Source organism: Anser brachyrhynchus, assembly GCF_964034855.1.
Source record: "Anser brachyrhynchus genome assembly, chromosome: 3".
Lineage (NCBI taxonomy): Eukaryota > Metazoa > Chordata > Aves > Anseriformes > Anatidae > Anser > Anser brachyrhynchus.
The window spans coordinates 83,918,613-83,940,830 of NC_137696.1; the positions used below are offsets into that span (position 1 = coordinate 83,918,613).

The window sequence follows — 22,218 nt, forward strand, 5'->3', positions numbered from 1 at the left end:
CAAGAAGTTTCTGCCAAAAAGGCACAGACTGCCCATCTGATTTTTCACTAGTGTTCTAAAAACAACTGGAGTTCTGGTCTGTTCTTTATTTGTTGAATTGCACTGCAGCTTGAGAAAATCAGTCTTGAGACATCATGGTGTGTTTCCATAGCAATAACTTTAAGTTACAAAACCAACTTTGAAGGCCAGGTTCATTTCAATGTACAAAAAAATTTAAAAAAATCCGTATCTGTTGCAGTGTTATCTCTATGCAGAACTAGTAAAAATTCTCCAAAAATTTTAAATCACCTATTCAAAATTAAAAAAAAAAAAAACAGCAACAGTAAAAACAAACACAGCAACAGTAAAAACAAACACACACACACACAATTTATATGTTCTAAGTAGAGATGAGAATATTTTTTAAAAAAAATTTCCAGAAGTGGTAGGTCATCTCTGAGTGCAATAGCAGAGATCAACATTTTAAAAATATAGCAGGTTTAGTTTTTCTCTAACATGAATTTTCAGGCAACCATCCTACATTATTGTTACATTAAAGATCTATGTTGAATTCATTTCCATTTAATCATTATTATTAAAACTAATTATGAAAAATTCAGTAAAACTGTATGTTTGGATAAAAGATGGTTGGGAACCATCGGCTTCTATTTATCCACATTCCTTAACTGCTAGGGTCAGAAGAGAGACTTTCTGGATCAATCCATGAACACTTGACAGGCAAAGATCTGGGAACAGCTGAAAATTGCACCAGATCTTCTCTACCATACAAGGATAGTTATATTTTTCATGCAAAAATGGAAAAGAATCAATTTTGTGTGTGCATAAACTTACCTATGTATATCCTAAGCTCAGAATTCATTTGAAATGTTACCATTTTTGAATATGCTTTGAAGAGTAGCAATAGTGGAATAGAGTTCCCATCATTTACACTAAGTAAATCACACTGTACAATAATATAAATGCCTTCTTTCTTGACTCCAGCTTAACAGAATGTATCCTTTCATTTGTAAAATACTAACACAATTATAATTGTCTTGAGATATTTTTCTCCAAATCTACCAGTAATGCAGGTCAAGGAATTGATTTTTCAAAATTTTATTGTTATATTTCTGGATATTCTATTATTCTCACAGTATTTTTACTTAAATGGAACTAAACTGAAGTTTAAGAAATGAAAGCTATAGGTAACTTTTTACTGTATCACTGTACTCTACCTAGCCCAGCTAAGGAAAGAAAAATACATGAAGATAGTCTTTCTTATCTTTAACACACACACACAAAAAATGAACTTGCAATTCTGTATACTATACAGAAAGTGATCAAATTAGATGAACAAAAAGGCAATAAAATCCATATGTTATTTCTAATTCTTCTTACTACTAAATTCACATGAAGTGATATGAAATACCCTATGAGATATTTTATCTACTTAAAATGCACAAGTACTTCACAGTCCACTGAGCTACAGTGTCAATTATGGGTCATGCGGAAGTTCAAGTTTCAAGTATGCTTTATGCTGATTATTTCTTGCATTTCCTGAGACACAAAATTTTCAAGAAGTCATTTCTATTGTGGAGTAAAATCTTCTATTTTTACTGCAGCCAAGAAACACTGTGATAGACAAAGGAAACATGAAATTATTCAACATTTTTAAATACTTTTATTCACATATTCACTCAGTACTGCATGTTTCTATATGTGAATTAGCTTTAATTCCTTTATCACCAATGCGGTTAGTTTGCTGGGAATAACAAAATATATTTTTCAAATACTGAGGTTTCCCATTTCTGTTGCAAACAGTCAGATGGCAACCATTACCTTCTTGATAGTATTTACACCCAAACAGTACAATTTACCTTAAGAAAACAACTTTTTAGACCCAGTTCTAGTATTCTCTTGTAAGCCATTCTTTTGTGGGATTAATTAGTGTGCCCATCCTTCTTAAACTTCGTTTTAAACCACAAACTTTGGTTTTACTTTGTTGAAATATAGTACTACCTCAGGACTCAAAGATACCTGCACATTATCCCCACACAGGTGAATTCACTTGACCTCCAAAGATATCATCCAAATAGGCCTAAAAACTTCAGGATGGATGATTGTCTGTTAAAAAACACTGTAATAAGCCTGTTGTTTTCAGCCTCAGTTCTACACCCATATTGTGATAGAAAAGTAAAAATAAAATAATAATAAAAAATCTTTCCAATCTCATACTATTCAAAAAATGCTATCAAACATTCCATTTAAGCCATCCTTTTTGGGCATATGTTTATTATTCACAATAGTATTCATACATAAGCAACTTTATTTTTTTGTAAACATCATAGGGAATTAAAAACATTGCTTGCATAAAAGTAGCCAAATCTAATCTATAATTTAATACAATGATATAGTACTTTACAAATAATGACTTCAGTTATATGCATACATATATATGTATGTATGTATAATATATATAGACACACACATTTGTTTTTGTTGCATATAAGCAAATGCATCTCTGCCACAGACAGGTAGTGTATTAAAGGAAACAAATGTATTTTATTTATCCATATTCAATACACAACTGAGATACACCATCCATTCACAAAAAAAATCATAACTATACAATATGAAATACATACCAGGTTCTTCTGCAGTGCTAATGTTTTTGTAGATTCTCTTAATGAATATTACAAAGTCTGAGAAATATAATCACTTCAGAAGTTTATGCAATATTTAACGAAGTGGTCAAAAGTAACAGATAAAAAAGGAATGAAATATTGACACTTTTAAGCAAGTAGAAGGATAAGGATTGACACTTGTAAAGTACCTTAAGACAGGCAGAAATTTTCAACTTATGTTAAATGGCAATTATTTTGTAAATAGATTATATCTCCTCTTCGGTATTTAGGTACATGAGATTTACCACCACCACCACCACACATACACCAGCATGGCCCTGTCCATGTACACAGAGATATATTCTACTAGCATCACTGTGCTGAAAACACTCACTCCTGTAAAACGTTTTCCATAGAACCCAAGAGTCCTGTGTGCAATGTTAAATTCCAATTATATACAGCATATATATATAGAAAGTCTCATAATAAAAATAAAGACCCTTCTGTTTCAACAACCTGTTAAGAGACAAATCATTGGCACCTCAAAAGAAAGGCTCTAGACACACATCATGTACCCCAGTACAGAAACTACCTTCACAACAATTTACAGCTTACCACTGAAATAGTAACAGCATATGCACATGCTCTTTCCCTTAAATTAGAATTCTGTTATAGTTTATAGATCTATGCAAGATTTAATATAAATCCTGACTTCAGAGAAGATGTATTGGGCTTCACTTCTGAGCTCATAGAACTGAAACAATTTACTTGATCACAACTGACAGAAACAGAAACGAACCTAGAGAGTTTCCTTTGAAAGTAAGCTCTCTCACCACAAAGACTTGCTACTTGTCTCAGAGATCATTTCCCCTCCAGTGATACTCAAGTCAGTAGTATGCAATCAATACAGGTATTTCTGTAGGTGCAGATGCATAGCATAGCATGATCTCTATTTAGTATTCCCATAGTATTTCTTCCCTAATTTGTATAAACTTAGTATATCACTTCATCTAAGTACTATAACATACTACAACAAGATGAATCAAATGAAATTCATCAGTCTAAAAATGCTGAGTAATCATTAGATTTTTTTTTTCAATTAGGCAAAAAAATAGGGGTGTAAGGCAGAAGTGAGATGGGATTTAGATATTCCTTAAATTTCATTTAAGGAATCTGAAACTAAGAATAGCCACCTCTCCCTCCCAATTTTGATTGCACATTCAATCATTCAATTTTTTATTTTTTTAAATGCAACTGTGAAGCTTGGAACAATCATCTTCTATATATATTCACCCCAGAAAATGTGCACTTAGAGAATCTTATTTCTTTGCATTTTGTACTAATCTTTTCCCATAGGCATACTTTAACCACTTTGAAAAAAAAAAAACAACAACAACAAAAAAAAACCTATTATGATTGCAGCAGCAATTCATCCACAGAAGTCTAGTTTTTTCCTCTAATACTTGCATTAATATTTGCTCCAAGTATATAGAAAGTACTGGGAAGGCAGATGGGGTAGTCCTAGCAGCTGCTACTCCGTCAGATCTCCTCAAATTAAATTCTAATCTATGAATTTATTTTTTTTCAGGTTGCATATTTAGCCTTTAAAACACATTAAGCTAAGTGCTCAGAGGTGATGAGAACTAGGTAACTTTTTTATTTATTTTTCCAGAAATTCTGTACATTCTTCTAAAGATCCCATTGACACACCTGTGTGTCACAGCCCAAATCACTTCACAGCAAGGGCTAAATGATACCTTTACAGCAATTACAGTCTTTCTAAGAATGGAGATCCATTATGTTGTTACCATAAATTATATTTTAAACCAAGACCATCTCAGTTGTACAACACTACGCAAAAATTTTAAACTTTCAAACATCAACAAAAGAAGCAACTTTTACAGTCACAGAGAAAATATAAACTGCTACCGGGAGAAAGTAAGAAGCTGAAAGCTGAGTGCACAGTTGTCAAGACTAGTAAAGAGTTCAGACAACTACTGCGAGAGAAGAAGAGTGGATGACAAAAGTTTAAGCAGGGAAAAAGAGATTTGTCCTTTAAATGGTTTGAATCCAGAATAATTTTTAATAATATATGCAATATAGATATGCAAATAAGTTAATCATTCTTTTACATTTAAAATAAATATATGGGCTCTTTGGACTGTAAAAAACATGTACCAAATTATGAAAACAAAATACACATAGCTATTCAAAGGAGTTATAGTAAAAATGTATAAATCATTTTTCCTTAATAAATGGCAAAGTGGTTAATTTTTAAGTGGTAAAAGTCTAACAAGTGCTTCATGTGTCTCAAACACAATTTTGTGACTGTGGTAATACCTATATCTTTCTTCAGTTTATCCACTTGAGTGCACGTAAAATAAGCTCTAGTAAACATTTCTGTTAGAAGAACTTTCGAGTTTGCAGAGACACAGTATGAACGTGAAAAAAATTAACAAATACAAGTAAGACTGCAATAACTCTAGAGGCACACTTTAACATGTCAGATTATACATCTGTAACCCAATTTCTGCATTTTTTCAAGCAGCTGATGGCATTGTGTGACTTTTTTTTAATAATTGCAAAGAAGTGACAAGAGAATTAAATTGCAAATAAGTGGAATCAAGCCTTTTTCATACCAGCAGAAGGACTCTAAAACATACTGTTTTCTTTTTTGGTTTGTCTTCTTTTTTAGCCAGAAGTCCCCACATGCACTTTACAATTTCATGGACAGAGCACTGTGAGTAACTGAGTAAAAAGTGTGAGTAATTACAGTGGGTAGTGCTGAAATTATAGGATTCTAGTGGTCGCAACAGTTCCAGCATACTAACTACAACACAGGATCAGCACCTTGTATAAAAAATGTTTTTTTGAAAAAGCCACTTTGCTACAGATTAAACACTTGCTGCAAATAAACAAAATACTGCAGTGTCTACTATTCCAATGTCTACTGTTTTCCTATAAAGTATGAAAATGTCTTGCCTCATCCCCCCCACAAAAAAAGGGATCTTAAGGAGACATGCCCATGTGACTTGAACTTTTCAAGATTCAGTAAGAAAACCAGTTAATAATCACTCACTACATCTGAAAGGTGAAACTCCTAGGTCTAAAAAGTATTTATTTCCAGGCACACCGTATAGTTAAAGGTGTATAGTAATTGGTGGGGAACTTACTTGAACAATTAGAAGACTTTAGTATCTACTATCCTGGAACTACCCAATGAACTCTATGAAAAATTGAAATCTCATATTTCAAACAAAAGTAATGTGTGCTTGCTGTCACTGCTACCACACTACACTGCTCCTAAATTACAAAAGAAAAAGCATAAACTAAAATTGCATTTATTGTAGGACTAGAAATATATTAGCTTTAGAATCCTTAAACATTTCTAAAAAGAAACTAAAACTGTGTCTGCAGTCAATCAATTGAAAATGTAATTTAAAAAAAAAAAATTAGGAGTTTTCCCCCACAAAAAAAATATATATATTTTTTAATTCAAACATAGAAAAACAATGTTATTGGTCAGTATCCAGTATCCAAAAGTCCGCACCATGTATTGAACAGAACAAATAGAGTAAACTATAAATCTTTCAGCAGTTCTTTAGAACTCAATCTTTGAAAAAGCTTTTGTTTTAAAAAAAAAAAACAAAAAACACCATTGTTGCATCACACATACATCTTCAGTGTTTTTACCACAAATTAATCTTATAATCAAGAAATAACAATGTGCAAAGCATAAAAACAGTAGATGCAGATTACTCCACACACTACAGGCATGCATCCTGCAAGGATCTACCAAGATAAAATTCAGCTTAAAGCATCACTTTGATTAGGAATACAACTACATGAATAAGTACGTAAATATAACTGCCAAATTTTTGTTCTACTTCAGTCATGTAGTTATCCCATGCAGACGTTCTTGAAGTTCAGCATGCAAATTACTATTAAAAAAAAGCTTTCTTGAACTACACTATCCAATGTTAGAGATGTCAATTGTTGTAATAATTTTTTTACTCTTTGAAATTCACATTCAGTAGTAGTGCATATACATTCAGGTGATATAACAATTTGGACATATTTATAATAAAGACATTTTATAACAGATTCTTCAGCTCTCCATTTCTTTCTCATTGCATTCAGTACGTTAAGAAACAATGGCAGCAGCAATAGCTCACATAAGCCACTGCTCTTTTTCTTTTCTGTACTTCTCAGACCACTTCTGAGTCAGCTCCAGGTAAACATTTGGTTTATGGGGCTTATAATCAAGGTAAACTATCTGTCCAGTCCGTTTGGGGACAGCTTTTTCAATCTGAGTACCTTCATGCCATTCATTAAAAGATGTAATGGAAATAATTTCTGGTCGCACCAAAAGGGCTGCATTAAAGGCAGTCTCATAGTATTTTCCATTGACACGATTACGGGTGTTGTGGTTGTTCCATGGTCGAATACTGGTGTCAATATAGCCTGGTCCCACGCTTGGAATAAACATTAAGTTGTTACTATCACAAAAGGCTTTTAAACTTGCCCAATTATGATGAGATGAGCCATAAGAGAAGCCATTGGTGGCGAAGTATGTATACATTCCATCAAAGCCACTTCTGTGAATATCATGCTTATGTCTTTCTTCTACAAGAAGAGCAATGAATAATGCATCATATGGAGTATTTCGAATAGTCTGTGATCCAGATACAGTTAACAGATTTGCCCATATTTCAGGAATTGTTACATAAGAATCATAAACATAAAACATGGGAAGAAATCTGCCTGTGCTGGTCTTATGCCTGTAAAAGGCTGGATGGGCTCCATATCTATAAAGCAAAGAAGTATCATTAAAACAAGATTTGCCATTTGAAAAACACTGATTTACAATCTGAAGATTTTTAACTCTAAAAATCATTTTAAAGACAGTACAGGTGCTTCAAAACGTAGCAATCCATATCCATTTTCAATCTAGTGCCTGCTGAAGTATTGAATAATCAATCTCCAAAGATCCGTTAAACTATTGCTAATCAGTAATTTAGTGTAGAACTGCACTATAGGTATTACGTTTCTCTGAAAGGCAATTCTCTAATTCGGTAAGGAACAAGACAGTGATAGTAGCGCTGATGAACAGAACAACCAGTAGCTGTACAAAATTTGACAAGCAGAATTAAAATCATTACAGGTCAACACGTTATAGCTCACTGCTCATTTGTCACTATAAAAACATGTCCGATTTATATATCGTATACTTAATACTTTAATTGATTTCATGAATGTTGAAAGCAATGTACATTTGAATAACTACACAAAGTGGTTGTTAAAGTAGTTCATACTTCAGTACTTAGAAAACAGAATGAGTTTCAGTACTACTGGAAATATGAACCAAGTGTCTTAAAATTTTATTATGTCTCAATACACATTCTTAATATATTCTTTCAAGGTGTAGATAACATATCAAAGTTCTCTAAATCAATATGTAACAAAACTAAAAAGAAACATTCTGAGAGCACTCACTTGTCAATGATGTATTTGACATTGTGGTACATACTGCGGTCATCTCTATCTTTGTAGGGCTCAATATGAAAAGTGACCTGAAAAATGAAAATGCAGTAAAGCAACAGAAACCTAAAATATTATTAAATACTTGGCATTGTCTGTTATATGAAGCAAGTACCAGTCGCATTAAAAATATTTCCTCCTTACAGAGCATTACAGTTTTTGTTAGTAATTTGAGAATAGTCCAAACCTAATTGAACTCTTAAAGATGAGTAGCTTAAGATCCAAGAACGTTCAGAAATAAATATTTTTCATTAATACAAAACACTCCTTTTGTTTTCCCTAGGCTACAGTGAGTAGTAAGCATGCTTCAGAAAATTTAAAAACTACAACAGAAACTAAAACTTGAAGTAAAAGATTATTTATTTGAATGTCAAAGAACCGGTTAACCAATTAAATATTTTGATTTTTATTTTCCAAAGAATGCATTGCTATTGATAACAATTCTCCAAGGAGAGTTTTCACTGTCAGACTAGATTTTAAGATATGGAATATGAAAATTTTTATTTAAAATTGTATGGAGTTTTCAACAGCAATAAGCCCCTGTAATTAGATCTAATATGATGTCTTCCTACTGCTCTGAATTCAAGCTTGGGGTTTATGGAATTCACATACACATGAAGTCATGTCAATATAAAAATCCTGTCGTTTTCAACTACACAATTAAAGGGAGGAGTATATTACATCAATCAAAGCAACTAGTTTTTCAGAAGCAAGTTTAGAGTAGAATACATTTAATAAAGCATTCAACTAGTCTGCAATAGTAGCAAATTTCATTGTAGAGCCAATGTCTCTATTAGGTACAAACTATATAAAAATAGAATGTTACACTAAATCACAAGGACCGATAGGACAGGTTGAAGAGCATTATAATTTCATACTTCATATTTCTATCTCTCAAAAACAGGCAAATCAAAAAGACAACTTTATCAGAGTTGCATTTTTAGCGGATGTTTATTTCTTATTTTAATAAAACAGATTTATTTTCCATGCTGTTTTGGGTCTACTGACATTCCCCAAAGTTAACTGTACTCATTTACTAGAGCAACGATGTTTAGAAAACATTATAATGAAAGTATAGGTTCCCTGGTAGTATCTTTACTTAGTATCTGTATTCCAGATATTACAATTTTCTTTGGTAGTTTATTTCAGTTTTGCCTGGCTCTTTTGAGAGACCTGAATGTCAGCTAGCTCTTTTAGGTTTAGAAAACAAGCTCCAACAGATCATCTGAAAATTTTGTGGAAAAATAAAACTTCTTTAATAGTAATATATATATATATATATATATATATATATATAAGGCTGCATCACATCACAGTGAAATTCACATACCATTTGCAAGTTTGCTAATTTTACTTCTGTATCTGATTTAATCTTCCTACATTCCTCCTGCTTTACAAAGGATCTACAGCTGATGCTAATGACAGATCTTTTTTCTGTAAATCTGAGCACCTAAAACCAGAACAGATGAACATTTCTTTAGTGCCCAATACAGACAACACACTCCAGAGATGACATGCACACAGCTACTTAGATCATTCAAAAAGTCAACTTATTATTATTTGACAAAAATAAAAGGAAATATGTTTCGTTTCTTCATCCCACCCTTGCCCCTCCCCAACCATTCAAGGTAAAATAAATAAAATCAAAAACTGATTTTAGATTAGATGTCATCCTTAACTGATTTGGTATTTCAGAAGGCAGGTAATTTAGCCTTTCTATCCTGTCATACCCTGGAGTATCCTAAAGCCAGAGCAGCATCTTTCCGACCCAACTGTCCAAGGTAAGTTTTACTGATACCTTTCAGAATAAAGACATTAATACAAAACAGAAATTCTGAATTCCACTTTGTTGTTGATAATACTTGCACCTGACCTTGAGTACCAGCAAGTTATATGGTAATGTGAAAAATTAGGTTACTCCTTTCTTCTTTCTCGGTTACCTAGTTTATAGATCATTGTATTCTATAATATTTTGAAACATAATACTACCCTCATCTCCAAAGACTCATTAAAAAACAACAACAACAAATATTGCATGATTTTAAAAACTATTTCCTAAAAGGAAAGCAAAAATAAATCTTAGATTCTTCAAGCGTTAGCTCTAAACCAAAATAGAAAAACAAACAAACAAACAAAAACAGATTATGGTATTATTCTAGTTATAAGGCAATATTGCTTAGGTCTCACCAAAATTTAGTGTAGTGCAAGGACACTACATACCTACTTCTGGACAACCCCTCCCTCCCTCCCTCCCTGACCCCCCCCCCAAAAAAAAAAAAATAAGTGCAACATAACAGGAGACACAGAAGATACTATTACATCACAAATCTCCCTGCTCTACATCATGGTTCAAATGTAGAAAACTTTTACTTTTTTGCTTCTTTCCTATGTACTCCTATTTTAACTGTCTTAAAAGACTTTACCTTTAGATTGTATTTGTGTGCATAATCCAAAATAACAGGCACCAAATCATCAGTTGGTTCTCCATTTTCATCAGCCATACCTGGCGGGTACCATGAAAGTGCTATTACACCTGAAAATACAAAACACCACTTTTAAATTATGTGAAAATGTAACACGTAGATAGCTTGCCATGAGATGTAATTATTGTTTGATGCAAAATCTATATAATATAAATGAGAATTTCAAATTACTTTTTAATCAATTATGAAATTTCAGTATTCTCAAGGTATATTTTAACTTCTCTTTCCCAATTTTAAAAGAAACCAGTCATAAGAGCAACTGTCAAGGGAACAGATTTGTGGTCAGTGTCCCAAGCTTGCCGTCGCCTTCCACTTTTCTGCAGAGCATGAAACATCTCTAGGTGTTGATGAGGGGAGGTGGAGAATACTCTGAAGGCATTATAGCTATGCCTAAGTGTGGCTAGAGAATACCATGATACATAGGGCTACAGAACACTCCAGAGATGAGACCTATGCCTGTGATCAAAGACATTCTTATTTTATTAAAATTTATTCCACAAAGTATTTCTGCATTATACTTCATGCTCTATTACAAAACAACCATTTTGTACTAGAAGCAGTGACTGTAATCTCACAACCTTCCTTATAGCCAAAAGCAGTCCCTGTGCTGTAATTCACCCTTCCAACTAGGTGAAATTAGTTTTTAAATTTATTACCTAAAACATGCTTGAGTAACTCTCAAAAATTTAAGCAAGTTATTATGCCTGACAAAAAAGAAGACAATAAATACAATGCCCATATGCTGTAAGTCTTCTTAATGCTCTCCATGAAAGCAAAGGAAGACATACCTCTTCAGAAGGGGCTAAAACCTTTCCTTCTAAAATAAAATGCTGTCAGAAAAACAAGTGAGACCGCTTAGGTGTGTAGCTGGAAATAATGTAATATATCAGGAAGAAGGTTAAGACAGAAAGAAATATATGAGATAGTGATGTAGGAATATCTTCCTAACAGTACTATTTTAAATATATGGAACAATAACTCAGTGTGGTTCTTTTTCACTAGATAAAGATTTAAGTAAACAGATTAGGTCACAGAGATAGGGATATGCTCTAAATTCATTCCACTTTACTAATATTATAAGTTTTCTAACTAACAATTTCCAAATAAACCCCAAATTATTCAAAATACATAATTATAAGGAATACACAACCATCTTCTAATGTCAAAACCCGAAATTTCAGTTCACTATACAAAGTAGAGGTTAGTTCGACTACCCACAATATATTCTCTCAACATTTTTTCAAAAAGGGAATCAAAAATAACAGACTACCCCAACAGACAGTCTGCTTTAGGACAAGAAAAATGCAACAGTTTACTGCATTTTTATCACCCTATATTTTATTTAACACAAGAAGAAAGGACAAAATTCAAATGATTATGATGTTAAGGACAAACAGAACAACAAAAACACAATCAGGTTACAGTCTTCAAGGTATCTCGAATACAACATCTGTCAAGACCCCCTTCTATACTGTTAGGAAACAGAAAATTTCAGGTTCTGTGAAAAATTTTGTCTCCTAACTCACACTTACATTGCTCTTTCCCTGAAAAGACGGACTTTTTTTTTCAATTTTTTCATTTACATCACAGAAAAGAAAATATACGAGCAAGGGACCACTTCAGGAGACTACAATGGGATTGATTTGCTCACAAAAAGTGCAATGTAACATGTTTTAAATCAGAGTATAGTCATTCAAGACAAACAAAGGACTTCAAAATGGAACTACCAAGAAAACAGGGTGGTGCAAAAAATAAGTTTCACCAAGCACTCTGAGGAATAACAGATGAATACAACAGATTTTGAAACTAGGAAATTAAATAAGGAAAAATTGTGAAATGTAAGAATAACACAAGGCAGCACTGCATGTGGCTCCTGCTGCTCTAATCTCTTATGTGCCTTTGATCATTACACATTATTGGCTGAAAGAACCACTTCTGAGAGTCTTGATAAAGCCTCTCAAAAAAGGCTAAAAGAAAAATTATTTGATATAGCATAAAATGCATTAGATTAGGATTAGAAATCAGCTAAAATACAAAAAGAAGTTATAAACAGTCAACCTCAGAATACACAAAAAATAACACAATATTAATCTCATAAAAAAAAGATATGAAGTAATGACCTGAGAAAAGCAGTAAATTATTGTCAAATCTAGCCTGAAGAAAATTTCAAATGTACTTCAGAATGACAACAGAAAAAAAAATAACTTTTGACAAGTACAAGTAATATATCACAAACAGTATGTTACAGGGAGCATGTACCACTCATTCATATTGCTGAGATTAAACGCAAATATAACTTGAGGTCCTAAAAAACCTCCTTTCTTAGAAAAGCATTTTTCCTCATCTTTTGGATGTTTCCTACTACCAGTTCAGCTTTAACAGGCATTTGCATTAAGAGGCTGAGTGATGTCACAGATTCTTCTAAAGCTATGTTTCATCACACTACCATGAATTATTTTGTTTTAAATAAGACAAGAAAAGTGCTTACTGACAACTAACATCGAGTTTTCTCTGCAGCAGCTTTTCCACTGTCGCTAGTGTTCCTGTTGTTAATAGAGTTATCCTGTTACTTAAAATAGTAAGAAAATTCCTACTTTTGTATTAATTCTTGTTCAAAATACAGGTTAGATCTAAAATAAAACAAAACAAAAAAAAACCACAATAATTAAAAATTACAGAAGCACTACTAATTGGAATATAGCAGTTACATCAATCCTTAGATCCTTAGTATCTAAGTGAATGAAAGTGGTTCCTTCTGAAGTGATTTAGTGCTCTGAATGATTCTATAAACTCTGGTCTTGTTGTTCCAACTATATTTATAGAAGCTGTTCAGAATTTAATACTAAATTGTATGACTGCTTATTTTAAAGACGGTAAACATAAGAAGAGCCATAAAACACACTAACGATGAATTAAAATGTATTAAATACTGTAATTTATATATTCCACCTATTTAAGAAATGGAATGTCAATTTATATTGGAAAAAAAGGTATTTTTGGTATGGAAAAAAAAAAGAGGTATTTTTTAACCATTATTAGCTATGCTGAAACTATCTTACTTGAGACACTTCTATAGCTAATGAGAACACCTAGGAATAAACTACATAAAATATAAGTTACATAAAAGCTCTAATCCTACCTGTTTTTGAAAGAATTAATATAATTTTTACGCAGCAAATACTTGGAAAATTGTTCCATTGCCATGTTAACATGATTTACTGTTATTAAAACTTAAGTATCAATTTCCAAAAATAACATACACAGACAATATATTCTAACAATGATTTCTATATTCTCTCTATATACCATATAGTATATTCTCTCTCTATATATACCAGTGCTTAACAGTAAGTCATGAAACACACACACCTAAAGGATTACAAATACAGTTCTTAGTTTCTGTGCTGTTACACTCATCAGAAGCAGCTTCAGATCGAGGTTTCAGATTAGAGGTTAAACCTTGAAAATACAAAGACATTTACTAACTTCAGACATTTGCAGAACTACACAGGAAAAAAAAAATGGTCAATCATGTTCCTTCAAATATTTAAGGCTGGATAAATGAACAATGTTCTGAAACATTAACATTCATTACCAATTGAAGCTGAAAGCATTTGTTTCATGTGTGCTTCTATGACAGAAGGGTCTTTGGAACTGTAAGATCCAAGTTCAGGATAAAAGTTAGCACCAATGTCCTCAGGAGGATTATGCCTGCCCTTCGGATAATTGTTTGCAATTTTGGGATCCCAGTGTGGCAACAACGGATGGTTCCAGTGAATATATTTGCCATCAAACTGTGGATTCCCAAACCAACTATAATAGAATATATGAAAGTTATAATTAGGAGAAGAAAGCTCTTCTTCCAACTTGCTTACAGGAGGCATAGACGCTTTCATAGTATTGACTGCAACAGCATGCATATTGCTGATTTGTGTTACAGCATCTCCATGAACCCTATTCAGTGAATTTTGTCTATTTTCTAAGAGCTCTGTCCGTTGTTGAAGCTCGGGCAACAAACCAAGTCCAAATGGGTCCCCAAAGCCAGCTCGGTCAGGTCTCAGAGTCTTCAATGCCATCATTATGGAGCAAATAAACAAAATAAAAAGCAACAAAATGATGCATGTTCTTCTGCGAAATCTTGCCATGATGTCATAGTTCAGAATCCAAACAGAAGGATTTGGGCAGCAACTATCAAAAGACAAATATTTTAAAGTCAGATTTCTTATTACCTAATTTAATAGCATAAATTTATTTATAAAGTTTCTATATAACAGAATATGGAGACAATTATGTGACATTTATACATTGCATAAATGACAGGTTTTCGCAAGAGATTAAAAGGGTGGAAAGGAACAAAAACATTTCTGGGTTTGAGAACACATGTCAATGACTAAAGTTCTACCACTGAGGAATCACAGATTTTATTAAATGTCTTACTTTTGGACTTTGCTGTTTTCCTAACCCAACTAAATCCCATGAAATTGAAATCTTTGTGATGTTATTTAAGAAGTATTACATTTTGACAAGTCTGACAGAAATAAAATAATTACAAGAAAAAAGCAAAAGCCTTGAAAATATAGCGATGTCAAAGAATAAGAATAAAGAACAAAATGAGATATTGACAGAAGCACAGTTTATGTTCAGAATATGGGTTTGTTATTACTAACCACTTACTGGACCAACCACCTCTTGTTTAGTTACGAAATTCATTGCCTAAATATTTTTGGCCAATTACACTTTGGACTATAATGCTTTTCAACTTTCACATCTGAAAATTCACATTTATTTGCTGATTTACCTAATAAATAAATAAATAAATCAGCATAGCATTAAAGATACACTCAACCAGAAAGCCTACAAGTTATCTGCTGGCAGCCTGTTAGTACAGTACCACAGCTGCATGTGCAATTCCAGGACTAAGTTCAAAGCAATAGCGCACAGTAAAATTTGAGCACTGGAAGGAGGGAGAAGAAAAACTGTATAATGAAACCTTGATTACTTTATTCCTTGATTACTCTATTTCCTGTTCAACATTAAACTCAAAGCAAAAGAAAAGAAGAAATGAAAGTTAGGTCACCACAGAATTTCGTGGAACAAGAAAAATGCATAATGCATAAAAAATGCATAAAAATGGAAAAACGCAGAAAAATTTAAAATCTTAAAATAAATTTCTGATTCAACAGCTGTTAGACATAGCATAGCTGTGATTTTGTGTTTCTGCCACTGACATCCAAATTTTAGAATCCAACTTTAAATTACGGAGGTATACACAGGTCATTTTTACATCCTTATGAAGTATCTCTCACCTTAGTTTCCTACCAATGTTCTTGACTACTGTTAAAGTGCTTTAATTGCTATGTATTGACATATAGCTTTAATTGTCACAATACCATACTTGTCATTGCTATGACAGTGATAAACTTAGATAAGGAATTTTAGAATATGTTTTTTAACAACATAGTTTGAGTTAAATTAGCACTGTGACACTACTGAAGTGGGAAATTCTGTTTCCACTTGAACCTTATTCCATTCATCCTGTTGCCTGCCTTTTGTAACCCCTGGTATTCATCTGGTATACATAGTACTCGTACACTCAAAGACCAAAATCCTGTTAACATCTCAAAAATAGCCAACAAAACCTCTTACTTGGAGAGCTGACTCAGCTGAGTTAAGTATAACAGCATCAATGCCAACAAATGAGCTAACAGCACAGATGGAGGAAGGGAAGAAAAGGAAAATGAAGTAGCTCATTTTCAACAACTGGACTGTGAAACCATACCCTTGGTTACTGTCAGGGAAAATGATTTTACAGCATATATTCTTATAGTACTTCACTTTATTTAAGACTCTTCATTTAATGGATTTCACATCACTTTACATCAAATTACAGAGCTCTTTTTATCCAGCTCACAGCCCATCCCAAGATCTTAGAATTCTGTCACAGACCTTATTTGGAATCCTCAACAATTTTCTTCTAGTGAGAAATTAAAAGACATTCAGACTAATTCTACTATGTTTTTTTTTCTGGCCTTCCCAGCCTTCTTTCTAGTTTATCATGCCGAACTTCCGGGAATTTAACTCAAGTTTGGGATCAGGCAAAGTTTTCTACAGGATGAGGGTGCATTTTTTATTTTTTGTTCCTCCCTCTTCCTTCAAAGGGAACAATGTCATTTACCTGGTTAAATATATTAATGCATTCCAATTTTCTTCATTTTAACCACACACTATTGATGTTCAGAAAACAAAATACAGGTTTGCCAATTATAAATTACTTTTGCAATTATTATTTTATCTCTTCTGTAAAGAGATTTCATGACACTAGGGATTATGGTCTATCATTAGAATGTGTTAAAGTTTTTCATTAGGGCTCTCGTATTATCTGTTGAAGAAACTGTTATTTTCTGTTCTTTGCTTGTCAAGCAAAGAACAGCTCTCAAATTTTTCCTGAGCATTTTTTCACTCTCATAAAGTATTTTTTTCTGAAACGTCAGGAATTGATCTTAGTGCTCCACATTGTTATTTAAACATTTTTCCAATGAAATATTTATAATTAAAATATATTAAAAAGTGAGCACCATACGTACTAATTGTACTTCCATTGGAAGCTTGTGATTACACAGATAAAAATTTTACTAGCATCAGGACAGACTCTGGTCTACCATAGCATATTATGAACCTCTCATGTACTTATACAGAGGCTCAACATTCAAGTGCAATATTTCTAAAACAAGTACGTGATACCTATGCTAACGGCTTGTGTTTTGCATGCCAAGATAGTCTCGATGACATAGTTCAGCCCTGGCATAGACACCTGTACTGTAGCAGCTGCATTCAAGAGCTACAGGTTGGCAGTGTTTGCATTATGTCATTCTTCAGAGACAGTGAGCAAATTATGCTCATCCACACTAGTGCCACAGCAGAACAGTAATATCAGGGAAACAGACTGAGCACATATGCCATGTGAAGCAGCTAACTGAAGTGATGTTGTTTGGCCTCCGAAATGGAGGCTTAGAATACATTTCTGATCAAAAGACATAAAAAAATCACAGCTATGCTCTGTTATCAACATCCAAATTTTAGAACAGACTTCAATTTACTGATGTAAACACAGGCCATTTTTATATACGTATGAAGTACCTTGCCTTGGACTGTTGGATCCAAAGGCAATTCCTCAGCAGGGAAAAGTATGCCTGAATAACGTCAGCTTTATGCAGGTTAAGATCTCATATGCAGTTGCTTTGACTGGTAAGATGCCTTGTTAACTAGTTAGCCTTGTAAACTTTCGGATTCCAACCCAAGTTTGTTGAACTACGTTGACACAACAGAAAATATATGAAAGAAAGTAGTTCAAGCTCCTTCTATTGACTAGGGAATTCATTTTAAAAGAACAGAAAAACCCTGCCTATAACAGATCAGAAGGAAAAGTAAATTAGCTTCTATCACCAGTCTCTGCCTGTGGACAGGTCCAATGCATGGCAATGTTTTATCAAAATATTTAGCCAACTTCAGCTATTTGTGGATCACAGACTTCTTAAACCGAAAGTCATTTCTTTGCCCAGTATGAAAAAACACTTGCAGTCCAGAAACTCACCTGCAAGTTTAATTTGATGTGCCTAGCTCTCAAACTAGGAGAGCAAGCATTTGGTTACATTCATTTTCACTTTCATCTTCTACATCACTGCTAATTTAACTACTTCTATCAAGTTAGCTCAATTTTCCTTTAGAAACAATTCTAGTCTTTAAAATGCATTTCTATAACTGGATATATTTAAGTGCTCGTTTTTTTGTTTGCCTGTTTTTGTTTTTTTCCTCTTCTTCCTATACCGTTTGAGGTCCACGTACATTACGTCCTTCCCTTGTAAGGGAACAAATTTTAATATGGTTCAGCACTCAACATGCATCCTGGATAAAACATTTTTTTTAATTGGCTCTCTATTCCTTTCCCAAAACTTTTGCATTCTATCAACTCAGCTGGCAGCTAATAAACAATCTGACTATAGAACTATTACCACCCCTAAATCTAGTTCCTGTGTTGTAAAAATGAGCTCAGCATTTGTTACTCTAAAATTAGAATTGTTTTCCTCCCTCTATGCATTATAATACATCTTTTCAAAATTAACTTCAAATATATGTATACACATGCACACTAATCATTCATTCACTCTGTGCTTTGGAAAGTATGGCGTAAAGTCCTTTGGCTATTTTTCCTGGGAAAGGTCTCTGAAAAAGTCAGAATCTTCAGGGAACTTGGGTTGGAAGGGACCTTAAAGAACATCTCATTCCAACCCCCCTGCCGTGGGCAGGGACACCTCCCACCACACCAGGTTGCCCAAAGCCCCATCCAGCCTGGCCTTGAGCACCTCCAGGGATGGGGCATCCACAGCTTCTCTGGGCAGCCTGTGCCAGTGCCTCACCACCTCTGAGTGAATCTCCTCCTAGAATCTAATCTAAACCTCCCCTCTTTTAGTTTAAAACCACTCCCCCTTGTCCTGTCACTGTCTGCCCGAGCTAAAAGTTGCTCTGTATCTTTTTCATAAGCCCCCCTTTAGGTATTGAAAAGCTGCAATGAGGTCTCCACAGAGCCTTCTCTTCTCCTGGCTGAACAGACCTAACTCCTTCAGCCTTTCTTCATACATAGGAGAGGTGTTTCAGCTCCCTGATCATCTTCATAGCCCTCCTCTGGACCCGCTCTAACAGGTCCACATTCTTCTTGTGCCCCCTCTGCTCTGCCCTCGTGAGACCCTACCTGGAGCACCACGTTCAGCTCTGGGGCCCCCAGCACAAGGACAGAGAGGGCCATGAGGATGGCCAGAGGGCTGGAGCACCTCTGCTATGAAGAAAGCCTGAGGGAGTTGGGGTTGTTCAGCCTGCAGAAGAGAAGGCTCCGGGCAGACCTTATACCTCCTAGAAAGAATTAATACTTCCATGAAAAAAAAAAAAAAAAAAGCATTTTCTAAACTGTTCCCCAATCTTAACAATGAGCCTGTCACAAGGATAACTTCTTCCTTTCAAGCCCACATTTGACAGCAATGTACTTTCTTCTCCCTCACTCACCACTGCCTTTTTGCCTTCAGCTATTCTGCAAGATAGCTCTAAATTTTACTGTTTGTCCCTTGCCCTGTTATGAAGACAAAGGGTGTAGAGTGACAGACAGTAACCCAGCTTTCCCCCTTACCCTCCATCATTTTTCCCAGAATAAGTACGTTTCCTTACTCATAGAAAAGAATGGGTTTAATTTCTCTAGATCATTTTGGTCCTTTGATAGCTCAAGTTTATATAACCAGGCCTATATTTGTTTGTTTCTCCTGCCAGTTTTATTGATCCCAACAGAGAAACATGCAATGCAAGGAAAGTATTTTCAGATAAAACAGTATCTATTTTAGTAAGAAACAGCAAACACTATAGATTTCTTTGTTCTGATACTCCTTAAACATAACAACGTAACATAACAAACAAATGAAAGCATAACAACAGAAGGTTAGGAAAATCTGACTTTCTTGATTCAGTGAGAGGAAGAGGTAGGTAAGGGCATCCATAAGTCTTTGAGGCTGGTGGCCCACAGCAAGTATCAAAAGCTTCTCAACTAAGTTTCCTTAGTTTAGCTTCTGCTAAAATTTCCCAGCTAGAAGAAGAACCTGAACACTCTGAAGTGACAGATCAGCTCCAGACAGAGCTGAAGTTTAGGCCTTTAAAAAGTCCGATGTTTTGCAAACAGGCTGTCCTTGATCCTGTGCTGCATTCTGAGACTACAGTGCAAATATGCACCTGGAAACATTACTCAGGGTCCCAAGTGACTGAGCAGGTGACATTTGGTAAATTAAATCTCAGGGGAGGAGTCTGTCCAAACCACACTCACATAGCACATTTGGGTCTGAAATACAAACACTAAAAGCAAGAGAGGCTGGCCTGGGCAATTTTCCTTTTGAGAGCATTAGAAGTGTTTCTAGCATTAAAGGAATTTCTCCAGTAGTGTTTGCAGAGGACGTCTTTAGACAAAAAGACTTTTTTTTTTTTTAAAAAGCCCTTTAAAACCATTAAAGATGAGAGAAGACATTTTATATGGCATTTTATAACTGAGTTTACATTTTAGTATACACAATACATATACACATTTTTAAGCACTTCCAATAATGCAAGGTTTCTTTTTCATCCACCCAACTTAAAAATAGGGATTTGACACTTGACAATTCTGACCTGGATCATTTTATAACATTAATAAAACAGCTATTATCTTTCGCTAATCTGCTTTGAATTCCAAAGAGAAAGCAGAGACAAGGACAAAAACCAACCCTGCAGTATTTTCTTTGTTTTAAACGTGCTAAGGCAGCCTTCAGCATTACTTTATGCTAACAGATTATAGTGCTGGACTTCAGACTGCCAGCCTCCTCTTGCTTTGTGGGGAGGCTGAGGCTGCCCAGAGAAGCTGTGGATGCCCCATCCCTGGAGGTGCTCAAGGCCAGGCTGGATGGGGCTTTGGGCAACCTGGTCTGGTGGCAGGTGTCCCTGCCCGTAACAGGGGGTGGAACTGGCTGGTCTGTAAGGTCCCTTCCGACCCCAGCCACAGACACCTAACTTTGAGCATCCACGGACCGTGCACAGACAGCGACCTGCAGCCTGGCTCCTCACTTGCAGCCCCCTGCGGGCCGGCTTCACGGGGCGCTCAGAGCCCCCTGACCGCAGCGAGCCCGTTCGTGCAGCTCAGCCCCAACGCCGGGGCCGCTCCCCTCCCTCCCCGAAACAAGCCGCCAGCTTACGGAGGCTCACGCTTCGCCCTCCGCCTCGGCCCCCTGCCCGCTGCCGCCGAGCCCGCCTCGGCCCCGCTCCCCCGCCCCGAGCTCCCCGCCCCACCGCCAGGGCCCGCAGCGCGGCCGCTACTCACCCGGCCGCGGCGGGAGGGCCGGCCCGGGGGCGGCCGCAGGGGGAAGCCGAGCGCCGAGCCGCTCCGACACGGCGCGCATGCGCGGGCGGGGGAGCATGCGCGGCCGCTGCGGCAGCTTCAGGGTGGGCGGCGGGAGCCGGGCGGCGCGCAGGGCCCGCGGCAGTGGTGCGTGGGTTGTGGAGGGATCCGGAGGGGTGCTGAGGTGCTGGGGTCGTGAATCCCTTTTGCCAGGGTACGGTTTTGGTCGTGAAACCTGCCGCCGCTTTTCTGTCGGCAGCTGGCTGCGCTTGGTGTTGTGGGGAAGTGACTAGCTGCTTATTAGACCTCCTCACGCTTTAAAGCTTTAAACTACTTTTTTTTTTTTTTCTCTTTCATTTTTAACTCTAAATATATGATTTAAGGTGCTTTCCAGCGTCGACCATTGGTTTTCATCCCGGGGAGAACCAAAGGACAGTGCATGTTGCTGTGTGGTGACTTCAGATCATGGTGCTTCCAGAAAGCCAATGCGTTGGGGTGATGCCCCTTCATACCACGTCAGAAGCAATAAGCGTGAGCGTGTGGGTAGAAGCTTGGTCTGTTACACAGCCCTTATGTGTTCACATGCAGTCACAATAGTGTAAAATTGGGTTTTTGTATGTTTCATGCACTGATGGTCAGTGTGTGATTTACTCTTTTTTTTTTTTTAAGTGAAAATAGGGTATGAATAGTTGCC

The 22,218-nt window shown here is 35.5% G+C and overlaps 1 protein-coding gene across 1 annotated transcript; it reads right to left on the reverse strand.

The window, feature by feature from the left end:
• Nucleotides 1–2,247: 2,247 nt before the first annotated feature.
• Nucleotides 2,248–21,818, reverse strand: MANEA (mannosidase endo-alpha). Its single transcript, XM_080588134.1, has 5 exons — nt 21,507–21,818; nt 14,223–14,815; nt 10,568–10,677; nt 8,100–8,176; nt 2,248–7,411 (listed from the first exon to the last, which is right to left on the reverse strand). Exons 2-5 carry the CDS (start codon nt 14,770–14,772, stop codon nt 6,775–6,777), a joined length of 1,374 nt encoding a protein of 457 aa, XP_080444260.1. The 5' UTR covers nt 14,773–14,815; nt 21,507–21,818; the 3' UTR covers nt 2,248–6,774.
• Between the last annotated feature and the right edge of the window lie 400 nt (nt 21,819–22,218).

Excerpts from the sequence above, each read along its gene's own strand:
- MANEA (XM_080588134.1), bottom strand. The coding sequence starts at position 14,772 with ATGGCAAGATTTCGCAGAAGAACATGCATCATTTTGTTGCTTTTTATT. Across the intron at positions 10,678-14,222 it reads AATGCTTTCAGCTTCAATTG|GTGTAATAGCACTTTCATGG; the intron begins GTAATGAATGTT and ends TTGTATTTTCAG. Across the intron at positions 8,177-10,567 it reads CACACAAATACAATCTAAAG|GTCACTTTTCATATTGAGCC; the intron begins GTAAAGTCTTTT and ends TTCATTTTTCAG.